Here is an 18,450-nt window from a genome sequence, read left to right as displayed (position 1 = left end):
CTGGAAATTATTATCTGACTGGAATAAGAACAATCAAGAAAAACAGCACCTCAGGAAGTGCAGCTCATTTCTGATGTGATACTGCATTAAAGGATTCAATTCAGACCATCTAAGCAGCACAAAAGGTTTTCATTGAAACAACAAACATCATTATAGTGAATAAAGCACTAGCCAATATTTGCTTATTTTGACAAAACAGAGTTGTCCAAAATAAATCCCCAGCTTACATTAGCAAGAGTACCTCTGACACATCACTTGTACGAATAGCAAACAGAGTGGGTATGGATGTTCTAGCCCTATCCAAGTCAATGGCAAAACTCCCAACTTCAGTACAACGAGGACTTTGCAGCTCAGATGCAAGTAACAATAACCACAACAGAAAGAGTCACAAGATCCATGCACAGTTTTATATATATTTTAAATGTACCCACACAAGAATAGCTGCTGGATCAGAAAAACTACCTCCCTAAATTAGTCCATGCAGATGTCTCGGAGAGTGGCTACCTGCATGTTTGTGGAGTGATTCTAGCCCACATCCCAGGAAGATTTCCAGATTCTCATTTTAATGATGGGCTCATGAGACAACTCCACTGAAATCAGTTCAAGCTTGTTAACTGCAGTTACTACTCCAAAGTGAATAAGCTGCTGGAAAAGTTGGATGAGTAAAACAGATACACACAGATGTTTTGGTTAATAAAGAGTACCAATTAAATCTATGTGCAAATTTAAGGGTTCTGCTTAGACAAACACGCAAGCTTGTCTGGGTGTCTCTGAAATGAAACACTCCTTTCAAAATGAAAAAAATTGAATTAAGTGTTACATTATTATCATCCACTGTGCCTTGCTTATTACACTCACAAACACACATCCTAGCCTGCCTCTGAGCAAGAGGGGTGATAGGAAATTTTCTGCTCGCTAGTATTTCAAGGAGAAAATAGCCTTCTGATTGAAGAACAGTTTAACTTTCTTGCTGAAAGACAATCCATTACCTTCAGAATACTGAGCACATTAGTAACCTTCTTTTCCTCCAAATTAACGATAAAAAATTACATCAGAACATTTCTGTTGTTTTTTACTTTTTTAAGTGTATGAGGAAAACAACCATCTTTCCCCAAGTGGCTTTACTCTGCCACTTCAACAGACACCAAATCAGAGCAGAAGGTTTGCCCTATTTAAAGCAGAATGGTGCTTTAAATCCCCAGAGCACTGAGGCCAATGGGTCAAATGCTTGCTAGGATACAGTACATACACTACAACCAAAGTCCTTAGTCTAGCTGAATCCAGCTCAACCTCAGCTTCTAGCGATTCCCCAAACTGGATATTGCCTAAGTTTTGTGAAATCTCCCTCTCTGCACCCACTCCCATAGATAACAGCACAGAGATGGAAACAAACGTTATACTGAGACGAACGTGTACCTGCCCGAATTCAGTTGGCAAAGGCAGTACATTAGGCAGACGACAAAATTATTATTTGAGTTGTAAGTTGCAAAAATAATGTCCCACTGCTCCTGCAGGACATTGAGAGTGTTCAGGACATTAAACTGTTCAGGCAGCGATTGTTGTGGTCTGGATAGGCAGTATAGGATGGCTCTGTTTACACAGCTGTATAGGGCACTGAGGAAAACTTCCTTTTGAGAAACGGAGCTTTCTAAGACCTGTGAAAACACAAAACAGCAGAGTACTTGGCTTGCTCAAAGGGCGCTCTCCCCAAAGATCCACTCCTCTCACTTCTTTTAAGCTGTTACAAACTTATTTCAACAAAATTCCCCTGAACTACCTGTTAGATACAAATTCAATTTTCCTGTATTTCTGCTGAAGTCCCCGGAATTGTGGAGGAGCTTAATTTCCTCCTGTTCAGCAACATTGTACATAGCCAACAGGCAGTGGCACAAAAAAGCTAACTATCCCTTCATTACGCTGCACCATCTAGCTCTGATTGTCATTTAGAGGCATTAAGTGCTCATGAAAAAAACAGGAATAATCACAATCACCAAATGTATTACAGCCATCTTCTTGAGAATTGCGGTATCATGACCTCAGTGTGAAAGAGAGCATATTACAACATGTTGATAACAGTTGGAAAAAAAATTCATGTGACTCACCCCCATAATCTGTTTGGCAGTGAAGATCAGGATTTGCTTGGGGTCAGCAGCAAACATTCTGCTGTTCAGCTTCTCAACCAGCTTCTGAGCACAATAAGCAATATTCACCATGGATACAGGTGCAGTTGATTCTGAAGTGCCATGAGAATCACTGCTCCCTGGAGAGGATACAAGAGGGTTGATTATTCCAAAACAAGCTGAAATGCAAAAAAAAAATTATGTGAGATGTGAGGTACCAAAGCTGAGAAGGAAGAGTCTCATGCCATAATGTCTCAGAGTTGGGACATGTCCAAGAAAACTCTAGGTCTAGCAGAAATACCTTACTCAGACTGGAAATAATGGCTCCATCCTAAGGACAGAACCAATCTCACTAAAATACCGTCATGAAGGATTGGTCCAACTAATGACTCAGAAAGAAGAGCAGCAACAACTAAGTTACCAGGGTTGTTTCCAGAGGCACTCAAGGATAAACCTAGGTTTCTTTCTAAGTACTCCCTTTTTAATGTTCAGAATCTGTTCTCAAAAAGAGAGAAAAAAAGTGAAGAGGGTCTCTAGAAAAATGGTAAAACTACAGTAATTTATGCAAACTGGCCTACAGCAGGAGTGAATGGACAGTCCAGCCTGCTGAGCGGGACTGTCCTTCTAGCTACTGTTTCCAAACCTTTCTAGCAATTACAGTTACATGCTAAATACCAGCTAGCTAATGATCTGATTCTCACCACTCACCTCTTGGTCTTGCTTTCCCCTCGCCTTGGCTGGTAACATGGAAGACGTCCATAGCAGACAGTAAAACTTTTGTCTGAAAATGTCTCTTCTGCTCATTGGTAGCATCCTCTGGAGAAGCCTATATAGTGACCGCATACATATTAGTACAGCAGGAAAACTGCCAGGAAATCAGACTCAAATTCACTTTCAGCCTTTATTCAAAGGCCTTTGATTTCATCGGATCTTTGGCAGATTATGCCTGTCAAAGATTCAGATTCAGTAAAAGTTTTGCTCAAAGAAGTGAGTAGAAATTCCAAGAGACACTCAGTACTATCTGAGATAATTCACAATGCCCAACATTTCCCTTAAACACCTAGGTACCATGTAAGGAAGAGGAGAGGAAAAACAGCACAAAAAGAGCAAGGACAACTACTCCACGTCACTTGCACACTTTAGCCCTTGGTGTGGGCATATGAAACAGCTGCTGCAAGCTGAGAAGTTATCTGTGACAGCTAGTCCACAGTAACACACAAATTGCAGAGAGTTGGTGTACTCCTCCGTGCAAAGGCAACAAGGCACCTCTCACACAGAGTTCAGAAAAGTGCATGTGCGGACAGTTACTGGGCAGCAGATGAGATGGCAGAACCTCATACCCTAGCGGGGAAAACAGGAAATCTTACATAGGTCTACACTCTCTGGCTGATAGCCAGCACAGTTGCCTTCTGCGCACTGAACACAAACAAGGTTTTGCACAGGTGGTTCCCAAGAGATCTTGCCCTCAGGGAATTTTAGCTCCATTTAGCAGGCTCAGGATTCAGATAATGAGAAGAGCCATCCTCTATTTTAAACTGTACCAAGCCTTGAGATGTTATTGTATAAGCTTCTAGGGAACTGCTGCTCCGCAAGATGATTTAACTCATGACAATAGCGGTCAAGCTTATGTTCATTACTATTTGTATTACTAAGCTAAGTCTGCATTAGAACTCACATCTGGGACACCCAGACTATTGACAATTTGGAGCTGAAGGCTACATTTTCCATTTTCCCTTTCTTCAGACTACTCTGACTCTTTCCAGTGCTTTGAGTGGTTGAAATCCATAATCCAGACTCAGCTGTTACAGCTTGTATTAATCTGTCCTAAAAGTGGAGACAGTTGTTTTTGGTTTATTTGAGCACTGAAAGGAAATTGTTTTCTCAAAAATCAGTACACAGGAATGCTCCATGTGAAATCTTCTGCTCTCAACAAATTCAAGTGCTGCTCTAATGACAAGCAGGTATTACTAAGGAAAAGGGAAATTTTTTCATGTCTTACTTCAATGTTAAATGTGGCCTGAAAAATGCCTTTATTGTTGTCTAGGGGCAGCATTTTCTTAGTTCACATGAATGCAGAGCAGGCAGAAAAAGCCTTTCTTCCTTGCTGAAAAGGTAGGAATTCCATTCCACTAAGTAGGCTGTCCAGATCTGCCAGGAAGTAGTGCATGCTGTCTAAGAGCTGTGATCCCAGCCTTATCCTAGACTGTTGAAAATGCTGACTGAATACACCTCTTCGTCACTGTTAGCACTTTTTTAACTATGCCGCCAGCAGGATACCTCCTGTGCTTCCACCCCCAGTGCAAGGTAGAACAGCAAAGCCTGATGACTACAAGAGAGACCTCAAGAAGCAGCTCAAGTGGATGCCCTTGTTTGTTTGCTGGGATGTTAAGAAGACTGTCCATCAGGAGGACTCGTACAAAATCCCACACTTGTTTCTTGGCAGGGTGTGGTAGGAGCGGGAGAGAGGAGGGATCAACACAGCCTTTCCCTTCAGCAATGGCTGGACCATCAGGAGACAAAAGGCCTTCAGAGCCTCCCTGTGGAAACAGGCAGCAACGCATTTTAACTCATAATCTCCTTTAAATTGATTTTTCTTCTAGCAACCCATCTGTGATCTGAAGGGCTTGTGCTGCCTCAGATGCACATACCTTCGGTGGTCCAGAATGGAAAGCAACCATAGCCAAAGCTTTCAAGAAGTCAGGACAGTGCCACACGGGGTCCTGAGTATAACTGTGATAGATCAGGCACAGAAACTGGATAACGTTCCCTGGATAGGCAATCTCCCAGGAGGCTTCTGCATCTGCAATAGGCTGAACACAGACAAATGTGCATCTAGTCAAGGCGGCGTTCCTCTCATTCATATAAGCTCGTCTTTGCTCCTCTCTAGCTATTCCTAAGCAACTAAGCACACATGACATGGACACAGAGAGTTGGCACAAGCAGCCAACTCCCAGCTTGTAGACTGAAGGTACACCCAATCAGAAAGGTGGCATATCCTTATCATCAAGAACAAACAAAATGGGTAATGCTGTGGGTAAGATCCATTTTTGTATTCAGAAGTTCTTGAACATGAGCCCATCACATCATCTGCTATGTAACTTAACCAGGCCAATACCTGTGCTGACACTTTGAAGTCCCTGCTCAGTATTGCCCTGTGAGGGCAGAGGAAGGCTAGGGGTTACAGGTAAAGACTGCCACTGACATCTGACATTCTCAGGCGGTTTATTCTGCCGTCGATATTGCACTGTCCTTGCAACAAAATGCTTACCTTGTCCACAGTGACTCTAACCATTTCCAGCAGTAAAGCAGCTGCCTCTGCACACAACCCAATTTTGAGGACATTCTCTGTAAGGTGGTGCTGCAAGATCCACTGCAACATAGACTCAAGATCTTTCTACAACAGAAGATATATTTCAAGAAAAGATGGGAATTATTTAAGATACATCAAGGACAATGCCTGTTCTCTCTACATCAGAAAAAAAGCCAAAACATCTTCACCTCTAGCAGCTCCTCCCTCTCCTATTAAATGTGTTTCCCCAGAAGAGCACTGATGGATTGTCCTCTTCTGAAAGATATCTTTGGCACTGTCAGGGCAAAAATGTCTTATGGCTTCTCAGGACACTGGGAGAAAGTACCCAAATCCACTAATTCCAAGATTTTAATGAGTCTTGACAATGTAAGGACAGGGAAGCTAATCTGAATTACCTTCTAAAGTGCAGTAGTTAAATGGTATTTAACACCTGCACGAAGAAGTTTGTTGCGAACACAAATTTCCTTAAATCAAAGTTAACTTACTTCATTTTTAAAGTATGAATGACTAATTTTAGCTATCACAAAAACCAAGTAGGGTTAACTTGCCTGAGAATCCTCTCACAGAAAAGGCCACAAAATGCCAAAGTAGTAAAGCAATAGCAGCCTCATGCTCGTCCACCATTTTTTTCATACCTTGGCTGCTTCAGGTGGTTCTGACTGTGGAGTTGCCAGAAAGAGCCCTGCCACGAGCAAGTAGATCTCAGGGATGTGGACATGATCAGTCAGACATCTTTGCAACACAGAAAACCCAAAAATCAAGAACGAGCCATTGTCAGGCACTGGAGGATGAGTTTTTAAATTATCTTTAAAGAAAAAGAAAAGGAAAACATTGTGAGGAAGTATCTAAAAAATGCATGCCATATCAGAAGAAGGATTACTGATCCAACTTTTTCTTCATTTGTCTATGTCCCAGGCCACTCAGTACTCTGCTAGGCTGCAGTATCAACAGTTCACAAAACTTCCTCAGAGTAACAGATAACAATTTTTCCCACCATCACTTTCGTTACAGGAGATTCTTCCTGAATTATTATTCTTCCTTTCTCTTCCCTTTCTCAGAACCACCGGCCTAGTTATCAAAAAGCAAGCTGAACAAATCCTAAAGAAACAGAATTTTTCAGGATAGAAACTGACATCTGAACATCTCACAGGCTTACCAACTAGCCTGATTTTATGCAAGACAAAAAGGTCCATCTCCCTGCAACTGCTAATCAGAAATGCCAACTATCGTGCAAGGGAGAAGCAATGCTTTCCACTCTTCAGCACAGAAAAGCTGAAGTATTAGGACAAGCTTGCCCTAGAAAGTAATATCAATTCATGGTCTACTGAGATCACTGGGAATTCTCCTATCACCTACTTCAGTGATCTCCTATCACTGAGCTGGATCAAGAGATTGTTTTGGGAGCATTAAACCAACACATACCCATTAGAATACTCAACCCCACAGAGCTGTTTTCCAGCCAGCGCCCAGCCACTATCCCCTCCTTGAATTTGTTCAGCAGCAAACGATTGTGGAGGAAGCACAGAAGTAGCTTGACTCCTAGCACAACTGTGCTAGAGTGCAGGTAGCTCTGTGTGAACAGCAGAAACCAGTCTGGTCCCAGTGCCAAAAATGTCTCTTCTTGTTCCCTAGGACAAACAGGGAAATGAAAGCACGCGAAAAGAGACATGGTGAAAGACAGAAAGGAGAATTTATTTAAAATTATCTCTAAGTGATTTAGAAGCTCAAGCTTCTCCAGAAAAAATCTGATTAAATGTTTACCGCAACACAGAATTACAAAGATTTAACAACAGACTCATCCAGACTTAATTCCCACTAAATCCAACCTTATGTTACTGTCAGACAAAAAAGCTCATTAACATGATGCTCCTTCTGAGCGTGTATATCAATAACTGAGGTAAACTACATCACAGACTAGATCTTTCAACCTATGAAATTCAAAATTCCGGTTTAAATTTTGAAGTCCAAGGTATGTTAACTAATGAAAATGCACAGTTAGAGCACCCAGCACTATAAACTCTGCCTTTCAGTTATACAAGATAGAACTATAGTAACTGCATCTTCACGGTTGCGATAAAGGGGTGCAAGGAATCCCCCATTAGATTGAATTGATTTTCAAAGACAGCTGGGATTTCTTCAACCCTCACAATGCAGAAGAAACAGCAATAACTGAGTTTATCCTTTGAGACATTTTCTGAAAACATTAAACTTCTTTTCAAAATGGAGATCAATGTGTGAATGCCAGATAAATCACTGACAAAAAATAACTCTGAATCCAGTCTGCTCTTACTATTTTGTTGATACTCAAATATTATCAGTGTTTAGTTCTAGTCAAACACAAGTAAAGAAGAAATCTAGGAGACAGAGACACTTACCCATGCCTTCCTAAATTGTTTTTACTTACTCAGAGGACAGATGAAGTTTGTTTGAGCGCATCACATCTAACAGCACCTTCAGTAACTGGTTTCGAAGCCAGATTGTCTTTCCAGATGTTTGACTTAAGGCTACAAATATCAGAAAGTAATAGAGAGTAATGAAGAGACAAAACATATGTTCCATTGCTTTGATGAACAACCTTGTTTGCACCAGATTAGCCCAATGGAAGTACTTGTATCAGTCTTTTGTAGAGTAAAACGATGCAGACATCAGATTTTAGATATAAGAATTCCTGCTAACATCAGAAATGACCAGTGCTTACATTGTCGAAGTCCTCTCTTTAGAGTTACTTAAAACTCATCCAGATTACATGTTGAATAATAATCCACAGGAAGCAATCTCAGGTTAACTAGAGAGGGAAATGTAAACAGGCAATCTGTCTTGTATTGCCTAGCTGTGATGTCTATATATATATAAAAACTACAGTTACCAGTGTCTCCTTCATATTGTTTAGAGGTGCAATAACCAATATAATCTCAACTGAAAGATCACAATGAAAGAGCCAGCTGACTGGAAGTTCCCACACACGAAGTTGACATAAATACACAGATATTTTAAAGGTGCAGAGCTCCACATTATTACTTGCTACAGCTGTAAGTGTAGCGAAGTGTTCACAGAAAATCCAGGATGCCAAGTGAAATCTTATTCCTTGTAACAGCCCAGTATGTTAGTTTTGGGGCAATTTCAATTTAATGGCCTTCATTTCTGTGTATATCTGTGAAATCCAACATTGTGTAGGCTCTGGACAATGCAGCCAAAGTACTGCTGTCTTGTTAGCAGAAAGAGGACAAAAGGGGAACTCCCTTAGCAGGAGGAGGATCTTGCTGTAGGTCAGGCCTTCCTGGATATGTACACAGTGACTGTCACTTCACTATTCTTCACATCATGCCTTTGCAGCAATGTAAGTTTTCCCCACTATTTCAGGTCACCTCAGTGCAGCCCGTCCCTTTCCAGATGCAGTCATTTGAATTGTGTCTCTTCCTGCCACTGCAGGCAGAAGCACTATGTTGCGTTTAGGGTTCATCATGCCCTGGGGAAGAAGGGAAGTACTTTAGCTATCTATCAGAACACACACACCAAAGGTAGCGCCTCACCTTCACTGGGCATCTCAGCCACACCGTCCAGGCAAATCTGATTTTCATCCACAGAAGAAGGTTTCAAAGTGTAAACAAGGAACAATCCAATCCTTGCAGGGAAAGTGTGATCAAGTTTTGGTCAGCAGACAGACAGATATTCATTTAATTACTTTGAGATTACATGCAAATCTCAATACTCATTAACGATGACTGTTAATGACAACCATTGGAAATTCTAATGGCTGCAGAAATAGGGTTGAAATAGGAATGCAAAAGTTCATAAACTAGGAAGCAAATAAAAAAGACATCTCTCTACAAATGCAAGTAATATCTATTCTACTATGGAAACATTTGTCTCTTTATCTTTTGATTTTAAAGGTCTTTCACCATGAGGAAAGCAATACTGAGTTAAGCACTCTGTTCAGACAAAAGATTCGGAACTCCCTGTGGCATTCAGATATCAGTGTTATCACCACCTGGTTTTTCCAGCACATAGAGGAGAGCAGAGAAACCTCAGCAGCTACTCAGAGACGAGGACTGTAGTTTGCTTTAACACATTACCTGCGGTTCTAAGGATAGATAGATTAAGGTGACATATACACTTAGTGAAAGTGCATAGCCTCCTCCTGCCCACAAGAAGGGCATTTCTTAAGGGACAGAAGACCACTTGTTCTGCAGGAACAGTCCACACAGCAATTTCCATTAGATATGTCAAAAATCTGGGACCAGGAGAAACCCCAGCACCTTTCAGTGCTGCTGAGAGCCTGCTATAGTCGCTGCTCTCCTGGAGCTGGACGGATAGGGACTGTCTTTATCCACTCGCTCAGCACTTATGGGCCTGACAACCAATCAAATTACCATGGAATAACAAATCATGATACTTTAAGAATAATGCTCATTCACACTCCTTACCAGGTGGCAAATTTGATATACTAAATTCACTACTCACACCTGTATGAAAAAAGAATAGGCTAACTCATACAAGCCCAGGGTAGGAACATACGTACAAGTAATTCCACAAAACATATGGCAAGCAGTAAATTCACGTATTAGCTTACTCTATAGTAACTACTTGAGGTGCTCGTACTCTTCAACAGAGCTAAAGACTGACTGCAGAGACACAGATTCAACACGCGACTCTGTTTCTACATTTTATTTGGACAAATAGCTTTAAAAACAGAGCTTTCATCTGTGCAGTGCATTTCCCTGGAGTTAGGTGGCTGTAGACAGCACTGTGCGGACCTTCCTCATATGCTACAGGCTGATGCAACTAGGCTGGGAATATAAAATGGGAATATAAAATGGAGCAGCATTTACATTTTGTGGAAAGCAACCAAGGATTTAAATTCTTTGCTTCATGAAATCCTGACTAATATATGTTTAACTGATTGAAATTCAAGAACAAAAAGGATAGCTACTGGGATATAAGCCAAGCCAACTGGATTAGGTACATAGTTGACTGGGGCCAAGTTGCAATACTACAGCAATTGCAACACTTTCAGGGCAGGCTGTAATGAAACCAAATATTAAGTACAGACTTTGAGCAGTCCCAGTCATACCAGAAGAACTGTTTGTGCCATCATTGTAAGGATCATTACCCAACCCATCCTCACATATATGTAAGGTTGGACTAACTGTGTTTTGAAGGCATGAAAGAGTTTTTCATCAGTGGGAATCCTGCAATTCTCAAAGATCTGGAGGCTTCTACCAAAGATGAGGTGAGGGAAGTTCTACTATAGAGCTCTCTCCAATACTGGCAGGTGTATAGCTCATCTGCAAACTGAGAAAAAGCTATAGACTTGAAGGTTACCTGAGAACATCCCGTGTGTTAAAGTATCCTTGCAACAGTTGGGAGAGAATAGTGCAGGCCACAGTGATCCTGGAGTTACTGATTTCAGGATCATTGAAGAGGAAAATAAGCTTGGGCACCATTTGCACCTGGTAGGCAACTGCAGCATTCTGACATCCATCTCTGTAAAAAAGCACAGAGACTATTAAAAGCTTTTACTGGAAAGAACCAAATTTGCTGGGTTTCAGCTAAAAGGATTCTCAGGTTGCACTGATACTTTGCACCTTTGGTTTCTAATGTTGCCTTGGCAACATTTCAAACACTGTCAGACAAATTGAGTATGTGTCAGCGATGGAGATCTGAAGACTTCTTTGTGTGTTCTCTACCCTTCCCATCTGCCCTCTCCCCCCGGAAACTGCTGCATTTCAATGAGTTCAAAGCAAACAATATTATTGAATTTTCAAGCAGTGAGTTGGTGGTAATAAATGCTATTCTTGTAAAACTCAGCAAGGGACAGACAGCTCTGCATAGAGCTTTCTGGTACCAAAACCAAGGAATTTGGCATCCTGGTCTACTCAGCCCCTCTGCCATGCTATGTCTCTTCAAATACATTTAACTTTAGTTTAAGAAAGTTAACTCTGATTAAGAAAGTACACTGTTATAAAAAAGTCTTCCTAGGTTGTGTTTTGGTTTTAAATGCAATTTCACTTATAATTTTTTTAATTTCATACTCAATTCAAACATTCAGATTTCCCCTCCCCAGCAGACATTTAAACTTTCATTGTACAGCAGTGGTTCCATGTGAACCAGGTCACCAGACAGCTTTTCCTAGTCTGGCCCCCACAATCATGTCAGGGGTTGATCAAATCACTAACTTCAGCCTTGAAAGAGCAACATAGGAATGATTCACTCCCAGAGTCCACTGATTCCAACTAGGATTGGACCCTTCATATCCACCTCACAGTTCCAGCTTCAGGTTACAGATGAGCTTGTCCCACATTTCTGATTCAAACACTAACTTGTGTACCTGGAGGACTGCAAGATCTCCACAAGATGTGAAAAAAGAGCAACATCAAGATTTTCTGGTGCTTTCATCCAAAGCTGAAAGACAAAGGAAAGCAGAGGTTTTACTGCTCTGCTGAGCTGAGGGGACAGTAACCTGTGGCAGAGAAACAGTTACAAGTAATTCAGGGAGGATAACATCACAAACTCTCAGTTGTTTCTGCAATGACAACCTGCAGGCACTGGGAAACCCCTGCCAGTGTGAGGAGTTGCTGCTCCTGAGCAAGCCCTTGAGGAGCAGGCCCTCAGGATCTTAAGGAACATTCCAGAAACTGCACCACGGCACAGTGGGGAGCCATGATGACAGAGGACCTGCCATTCCAGGACCAACTCCCCAGGTGAGCCACAGTGTGGAAAATCAGCACACACCACCCCATGCCAAATATTGGATCCAGGAGGTGCTATGAACAAACCAAACCTCATACTATAAAGCCATCTTTAATACAGCCAAACCCACAAAGTAACATCAACAGTTTTACCTCAAAGTTGCAGAGAACATACTGGAATGCACTATAATTCTTGATGACTGAAGACTCAAAGCCAAGCTCAGCTGTGCCCACTAGGGAGAACATTAACTGTAAAATCCTGTTGTTTAACAGCTGTGTCTTCCTCTTCAATAGATAGGTCAGCAACTGAAAAAAAGATTTAATAAGTACCTGCTGAGTATAAATCTGTATTTATAAACTAACGTATAATATTATTTTTTAATTCAAGACAAATGCACAGTTTACTTGGCTGTAGTAGCCATGCATGCATACATTTTCCATAAGCATTATGAAGAAAGCGAAGATTTCAGTCCAGGCATAAAATTTTGTGCAGTAAATGAAAGGGTAAGTTTTTGAAGGAGTTTGACAACTCTGTGGCATTAAACAGGAGAAAAATACATGCCATATTATGTTGAGTGGAATTTACAAAAAGCAACACACAAATATAATTGTAACTAACCACAGTAGGTTTTCTACACTATTCTTCATGGATGTATTCTTAGTTGCTTGCAAATGGTGTTAGTTTAAAAAAATATATTAACGTTGATCTCTTCAAATAAAAGACATTTGTGTGAAACATTGCCAATTTCTGAACTGAGTCTATCTTTGATTATTCAATGAATTCCTGATACAGTGAGAAAAATGTTCAGAAAGCCACTACATTTTGAATAGGTTGAGAGGAATAGACATTCATTTGAAAATATATAAAGACACATTTTTATTAATTGGCTGTTTAAAAAAAAAGGTTCAGACATCCAAACAAAGAGCAAAACCACTCCATTGCAACATGATGATCAGTCACGTGGAGAGAACACTATTTAGCATAAAGTCAAAAGGAACAGCTCGTACGCAATCTAAAGGCTGGCATTCACCTGCAAGAAGGGATTGGGCAAGCAATATCTAAGTATAATAAATATATTCATATGAATCAGGATCAATTTAGGAACAATTCACAAATTGGGAAAATGGAAAGTTAATAAATGAAGCCTTAATGTTAAGAGTCTCGTTTGGAAACATCTCCAAGACCTGTCTATTCCATAAGACTCTGCTTATCCTACACAGCATAAAGTAAATTAAACTGAAGTGAAACTTCATACTTGAGCCTTAACCCATCCAATAATACATATATAGTGCTTAAAATTTGCCCTGGTTCTCACAAAATCTTGAGACAACCAAACTCTTCAGTTTGCCCAGCTTTCAGGTTTGAAAGGTCTAAGACATATCTAACCAACATAGTTTGAAATCTAGACAGCACTTACTTATATCAGCACAATTTCTAATACACAGTGAAGACTGAGCCATAGGAATTTACTATCAGCCCTACACTGGGCAGTCTGTAAAGAGGAATCTTAGGCTGGATGAGCCAAGGGAAGGAAGCAGACCTGCCTGAGAAGTGGTCTCTTGTGGGAGGGATCAAGTGTGTTGGTAAAAAGTGAAGGGTGGGTCACTCAAATCTGCTGCATTGACTTTATTAACTATAGTCAACATAGGCAGCATGACACCTTCCATTATTAGATCATGTCTGACCAAGAGGCATCTCTCCTCACCTTCCCATCAGCAGATATACTAGAGGTTCCCAGAGATTTTAAGCACAGGATTTAGGGTACTATCCTATATCCCCCTCTCAAAGTTCCAACCACAAGGGCTGATAGCCAGGATATGCTTGGTTCATTGCCATTGATAGGTTTGGGGATAAGACTATACCCAGAATGAATGAACAAAAGAGTATCTACCTGGTATCCACCCATGTGCCTCATCAATTTTTCACTCATTGGGCTACTCTTCAGGATGGAGTTCAGGACTTTGACAGCTGCATACATGGTGTGGTCATCATGGGCCATAGCAATGAGACCCAGGAGAATGGCAGGGCCTCCAATGAAGTTCAGGCTAGTAGCTGCTGGACAGGACTGGAACACTCTTACCCCTAGGAAATTGCAATGTTACTCTACTGGGAAGTTACATGGACTAAATCTGTTATTGGCCAGAGAAAGGTCCAACTCTTAAAAAATATGAAACATTAAGGTATAGTGCATTTACCATAACGGCCCACAGCAACTGATCCAATAGTCCGCAAGGAACCTGAGAGGTGTCCAGCGATATTCTTAGCCAGGAATAATGGAGTTGAACTGTCCCGAGAGTTAATCCCAATCTAAAACAGATAAAAGAGACATCCTAAGAAAAACCATGGTAGTATTGGGGAGACAAAAAGTAATAAGCAGACACTCTAATCCTTTAGATTATTTTATTACTTTTAGACTATGAAAACAATCACAAACTTTGCTATAGGAAACCAATCAGAAACAAGAAAAAATGTGTTTAAGACAAATGAGGGAAATTTGTGACCTCTTTGGCAATCAGCCGGCCATCCACTTCATTGTAGGAGCTCTTTATATCTTGGACCGTAGTGAGAGATGAGCACATGGCATTGATTCCAAAAGAAATCTTCTCTTCTGCCACCAGAGGTGTAGGATTATGATCACTGTACTGGTCCTCACCTAAAACAAGAGAGATCATAAACCTCTGAAGGAACTTTGCGTGCTCAACATGTGAGACAGGAGAGAGGCAAATGAAAAATAACTGGAGGAAACCAAAGTTTAGATAGGAATTTGATTTTGACTTAACTATAATCAGAAAAAAGCCCTCACCCTTTGCAACACAGTCCATGGCAGCTTGCCAGCGTAAGCACCAGTAGGAGACTGTTGTGGTTGTTGTGCTTGGCTTGTCTCCTCTGGTTACTGCTTTGTGTAGATCCTACATCCTCTCCCAGTATCTCATGAAGCTCAGAAAAGTCCGGAATAAACCCTTCTCTGTCCACACAAACTTTCTCTATCCACATGAACAAACTTTCGAGGCAGAGAAAACATTTCAGAGGCCTTCCATGTTACTGGGAGCTTTCTCAGGGGTACTAGGAGCAAGGATTCATGTGGAAGAAAAAGGACAGACGCAAAAGTTCAGAGCTGCTAACTCACAACATATGAGAAGCTCGTAAAAACTACCAGCTTCAGCAGCTTAATGATTGTATGAAATTCTCACATGCTTTTCTTTAAAGAATTTTCTATTCCTGCTCGCACTTGGAAAAACTATGTGTACCTTTTTTTAAAAAAAACTTGTATTTTTGAGAATTTTATAGACTGGGAAAACAGTTGATTTATGAAACTGTTTACTAATGCTGGTGACACAGCCCTTATAGGCAAAAAGAATTAGCACATATTCCATGTGAAGATTAACTAGAAGTAAATGCCCCAAGACTGTGTCACCTATTTCCCTTCCAGTAGGGCACAGACTTACGGCTAAGCCTCCACACAGCTCCTGCTGATTAGCGAGAAGCAATGAGATGCTGGTGAGATGGGACACAACACTGCTGAAACAATTCAGACTGCTGTTTGCAACAAGGTCATAAATTCATTTTAAGGAATAAATCATAATATTTTGGGGTTTTGTGCTGAAACTTTAAGTAAAAATTTCCATTAGAAAAATTTATTTGGGTGTTTTGATGGAATAGGGAGATGTTAGGTACCACCTCCCCTCCCTGCCCCTTCCCCCGCCCCGCCCCCCCCAAAAAAAAAAAAAAAAAAGAGAAAAAAAGAAAGAGAGGCAGGGGTGTGAGGGGAGGGTGGCAGGGTGGAGGGGGACGGGGGGGTGGGGGGGATTTCACAATGATGAGATTACATCTTGTATAGTGCCCTATGATATCCCTGCATCAGGGCATTGCTGGAGTTGGATGGCCACAACCCATGATTAGTACTAAAGTCCAGCTGGAGAGACCAGTGTGCAGAGAACAAGCACCCAGGACTTCATAAAGACTCAACACTTCAAAAATCAAATCCTTCTGACTTCTATTGGTAATATTTTTATTTTAGGGCTGTATTTTGACATAATATCTCTTTCAACGACCCCTTCCAATGCTTGACTTTGAGATTTTTTTGGTCTAGATAGAGAGCATTCTGAAGGAGTACTTTCAGCCAGTCTTTTCACTTTGCTTTAGGCTGGAGTATCACCAGGTGGGATTATTCTGCTGTTTTCAAACGGGAGATGACCATCCAATTTCATCCTGAGCTCTAGTGCAGAGGTGAATGCACTACTTGTTGAACAAATGGTAATCAATAACTGAAATGTTTTGTCTACCTTTCAATAATTTAATAATTGATGCTAACAGTGTATTTTAGTTAAAAAGCCTCTTCATTAAATGGAATGTAACTTATTCCCCTACTTCTCTCTCCCCTGTGCTCTGTCCTACTCTGCAGGCATTTGCAATTAAAAATGATGCTTCTTTTTCTGCCGTGTTTTTCTGTAGCACCATAAATGCAGAATGTCTCAGTTAGTTACAAAGCTGCTGCTTTAAGGCTTGTGCAACAGAAATTGCAATCTTACATCTCCTCAAGTACATGTTATCCCTCTTTACTCTCCAGCTCTCTGTGCTGCTTGATTCCTGCCCAATTTAAAGTATGTTACAAGATCCTCATGATATCTTACTACAATCTTGTACAACGTTCAGCAACGCAGAGTTCCAGGCTTTTAGAGCAAGCTCTAGGCACAGCTGGAATACTAATAGCAGATAAGAAGAATAAAAAGAGCATTGCCCTGACAAACAAATAGTGATGGATATGAGAATTATCACATACCTTGAAGCTGTACTGCTTGGAAATTGCTACAGTACTGTGGGCCAAGCTTATTAATCACTTCCATGGTTTCCACAGAGATGGCTTCTTCAAACAGGTATGTAGGGCCAAGGCGCCAGGTCAAGGAGGACCTCTGTTTCCAAATTCTAGGAGTAGCTATGTACCCATAGACATCAATAAAGGAAGAGGGTTCCATGGAAATACAGCTACCTGGTAAGGGCTGAAGATACTGCATCTGCAACAGAGGAAGAATTCACTGAGGGGACTCAATACACTCGGGGTGCCTTAAGGTCTTGTCCCTGGAAGGTACTGCCTGCTGCCTCTTTCCTCAATGAAGTCTCAGTCAGCTGTGCAACACAATTATTAATTACTGTTTAGAAACTGTACTTTCAGAAGTATCACAAACATAAGCATTTTGGAAAGTTCAAGCTACTTTTTGTTCAAAAAACAGTCAAAATAATTTCAAGTGTTGGCAAAGAAAAACCCTACCTTGACCCTAGGTTTATTTTTCCTGTTCTTAACTTCATAACTCAGACTGTGACTTTCAACACAGAAAGCCAAGTTACAGATCGCACCTTGCACTAGGCACCTAGAGAATAAACAGAGGAGTGTAGAGTGTCCAAGTGCATCAGTTAGCTTCAGTGAAAGCGACATAGTTTAGGAAATTGGACCATTTATTTCTGGTATCAAATAAGGATTCAGCCTCCTAAGTTGAGTCTATTATTTTATTTAAATGTGGACAGCTCTAGCAGGAAGTAGTTGGAGTTTTTTTGGTAGAGAGGAACGATATTCTACTTCAGGGCTTAGCCCTGCCTTTAACAATTTGCTGTTACGATGAGAGACTCCTAGCATTTACTGATCTCTGACTACTGAGATGTACAAGGCAGGGCTGATCAATGTTAGGAGGCAGGACTTGATACTTGAGCGAACAAATATTAGGCTTGATACAACACAGTAACCCACCCCCCAACCCCCCCCCCCCAGCTCCACCACCCAAAAATAGCTTTTGGTATTGTTAACAACCTTTGTGCAATTCTAATTTCTTACACAATCTTTTTTTCACTGTACAATCAAGATGAAGGCTTGCATCATGTCAGAGACCCCAGCACTGGGACCATCTTTTATTTACTAAAGGCTTGTTTTATTTATTATGAGCTGTTTCACTGTATGTTAAACACATTTGCTGTGAATTCTTTAATCAATTGCAATGCTTAGGCCTAGTTTTATTGATGACTTTCAGTCTCATTTGAAGGAAGGCAAATTAAATTAAATTTTCATTCTTGAAATGAATATAGGTCCCAGAAGGCATTTAGAAGACAGATCATTTTTCTTAAGTATGGGAAAGAGAATATTTGGAATTAAACAGGTTGCTTTTACAAGGGAAGTATAAACACGCAAGTGAGCTTTGCATGTGTTGAGATTGATTTGAAATATGGGAACAAGAAGGAAGAGACCAAGGTTACAAGTTTCAATTAATAAAAGGAGTCTATTCAAAAACAAAAAAACACCACACCAACCAGAGCTGCAATAGAAAGAGACTGCATTTTCAACAT

General features: G+C 40.8%; 1 protein-coding gene across 4 annotated transcripts in view; it reads right to left on the bottom strand.

Moving 5' to 3' along the window:
* Nucleotides 1-18,450, bottom strand: part of WDFY4 (WDFY family member 4) — a 144,503-nt gene that overhangs the window by 83,277 nt on the left and 42,776 nt on the right. For 3 of the 4 annotated variants that reach the window (XM_075154612.1, XM_075154614.1, XM_075154615.1), the window contains 17 exons: nucleotides 16,901-17,132; nucleotides 14,622-14,773; nucleotides 14,316-14,427; nucleotides 14,012-14,202; nucleotides 12,273-12,425; nucleotides 11,759-11,832; nucleotides 10,753-10,914; nucleotides 8,961-9,052; nucleotides 7,835-7,934; nucleotides 6,853-7,058; nucleotides 6,066-6,235; nucleotides 5,389-5,514; nucleotides 4,769-4,930; nucleotides 4,460-4,657; nucleotides 2,829-2,946; nucleotides 2,103-2,260; nucleotides 1,417-1,655 (listed from right to left, as the gene is read on the bottom strand). In XM_075154612.1, the coding sequence (XP_075010713.1) occupies nucleotides 1,417-1,655; nucleotides 2,103-2,260; nucleotides 2,829-2,946; nucleotides 4,460-4,657; nucleotides 4,769-4,930; nucleotides 5,389-5,514; nucleotides 6,066-6,235; nucleotides 6,853-7,058; nucleotides 7,835-7,934; nucleotides 8,961-9,052; nucleotides 10,753-10,914; nucleotides 11,759-11,832; nucleotides 12,273-12,425; nucleotides 14,012-14,202; nucleotides 14,316-14,427; nucleotides 14,622-14,773; nucleotides 16,901-17,132 (2,645 nt within the window). The remainder of the gene's footprint in view (nucleotides 1-1,416; nucleotides 1,656-2,102; nucleotides 2,261-2,828; nucleotides 2,947-4,459; nucleotides 4,658-4,768; nucleotides 4,931-5,388; nucleotides 5,515-6,065; nucleotides 6,236-6,852; nucleotides 7,059-7,834; nucleotides 7,935-8,960; nucleotides 9,053-10,752; nucleotides 10,915-11,758; nucleotides 11,833-12,272; nucleotides 12,426-14,011; nucleotides 14,203-14,315; nucleotides 14,428-14,621; nucleotides 14,774-16,900; nucleotides 17,133-18,450) is intronic. The other variant, XM_075154613.1, reaches the window with a different exon arrangement.

This window comes from Calonectris borealis, chromosome 7, assembly GCF_964195595.1.
Source record: "Calonectris borealis chromosome 7, bCalBor7.hap1.2, whole genome shotgun sequence".
In the NCBI taxonomy this organism is placed as follows: domain Eukaryota; kingdom Metazoa; phylum Chordata; class Aves; order Procellariiformes; family Procellariidae; genus Calonectris; species Calonectris borealis.
The sequence above is the reverse complement of the archived record's forward strand: the minus strand, read 5'-3'. Positions and strand labels throughout refer to the sequence as shown.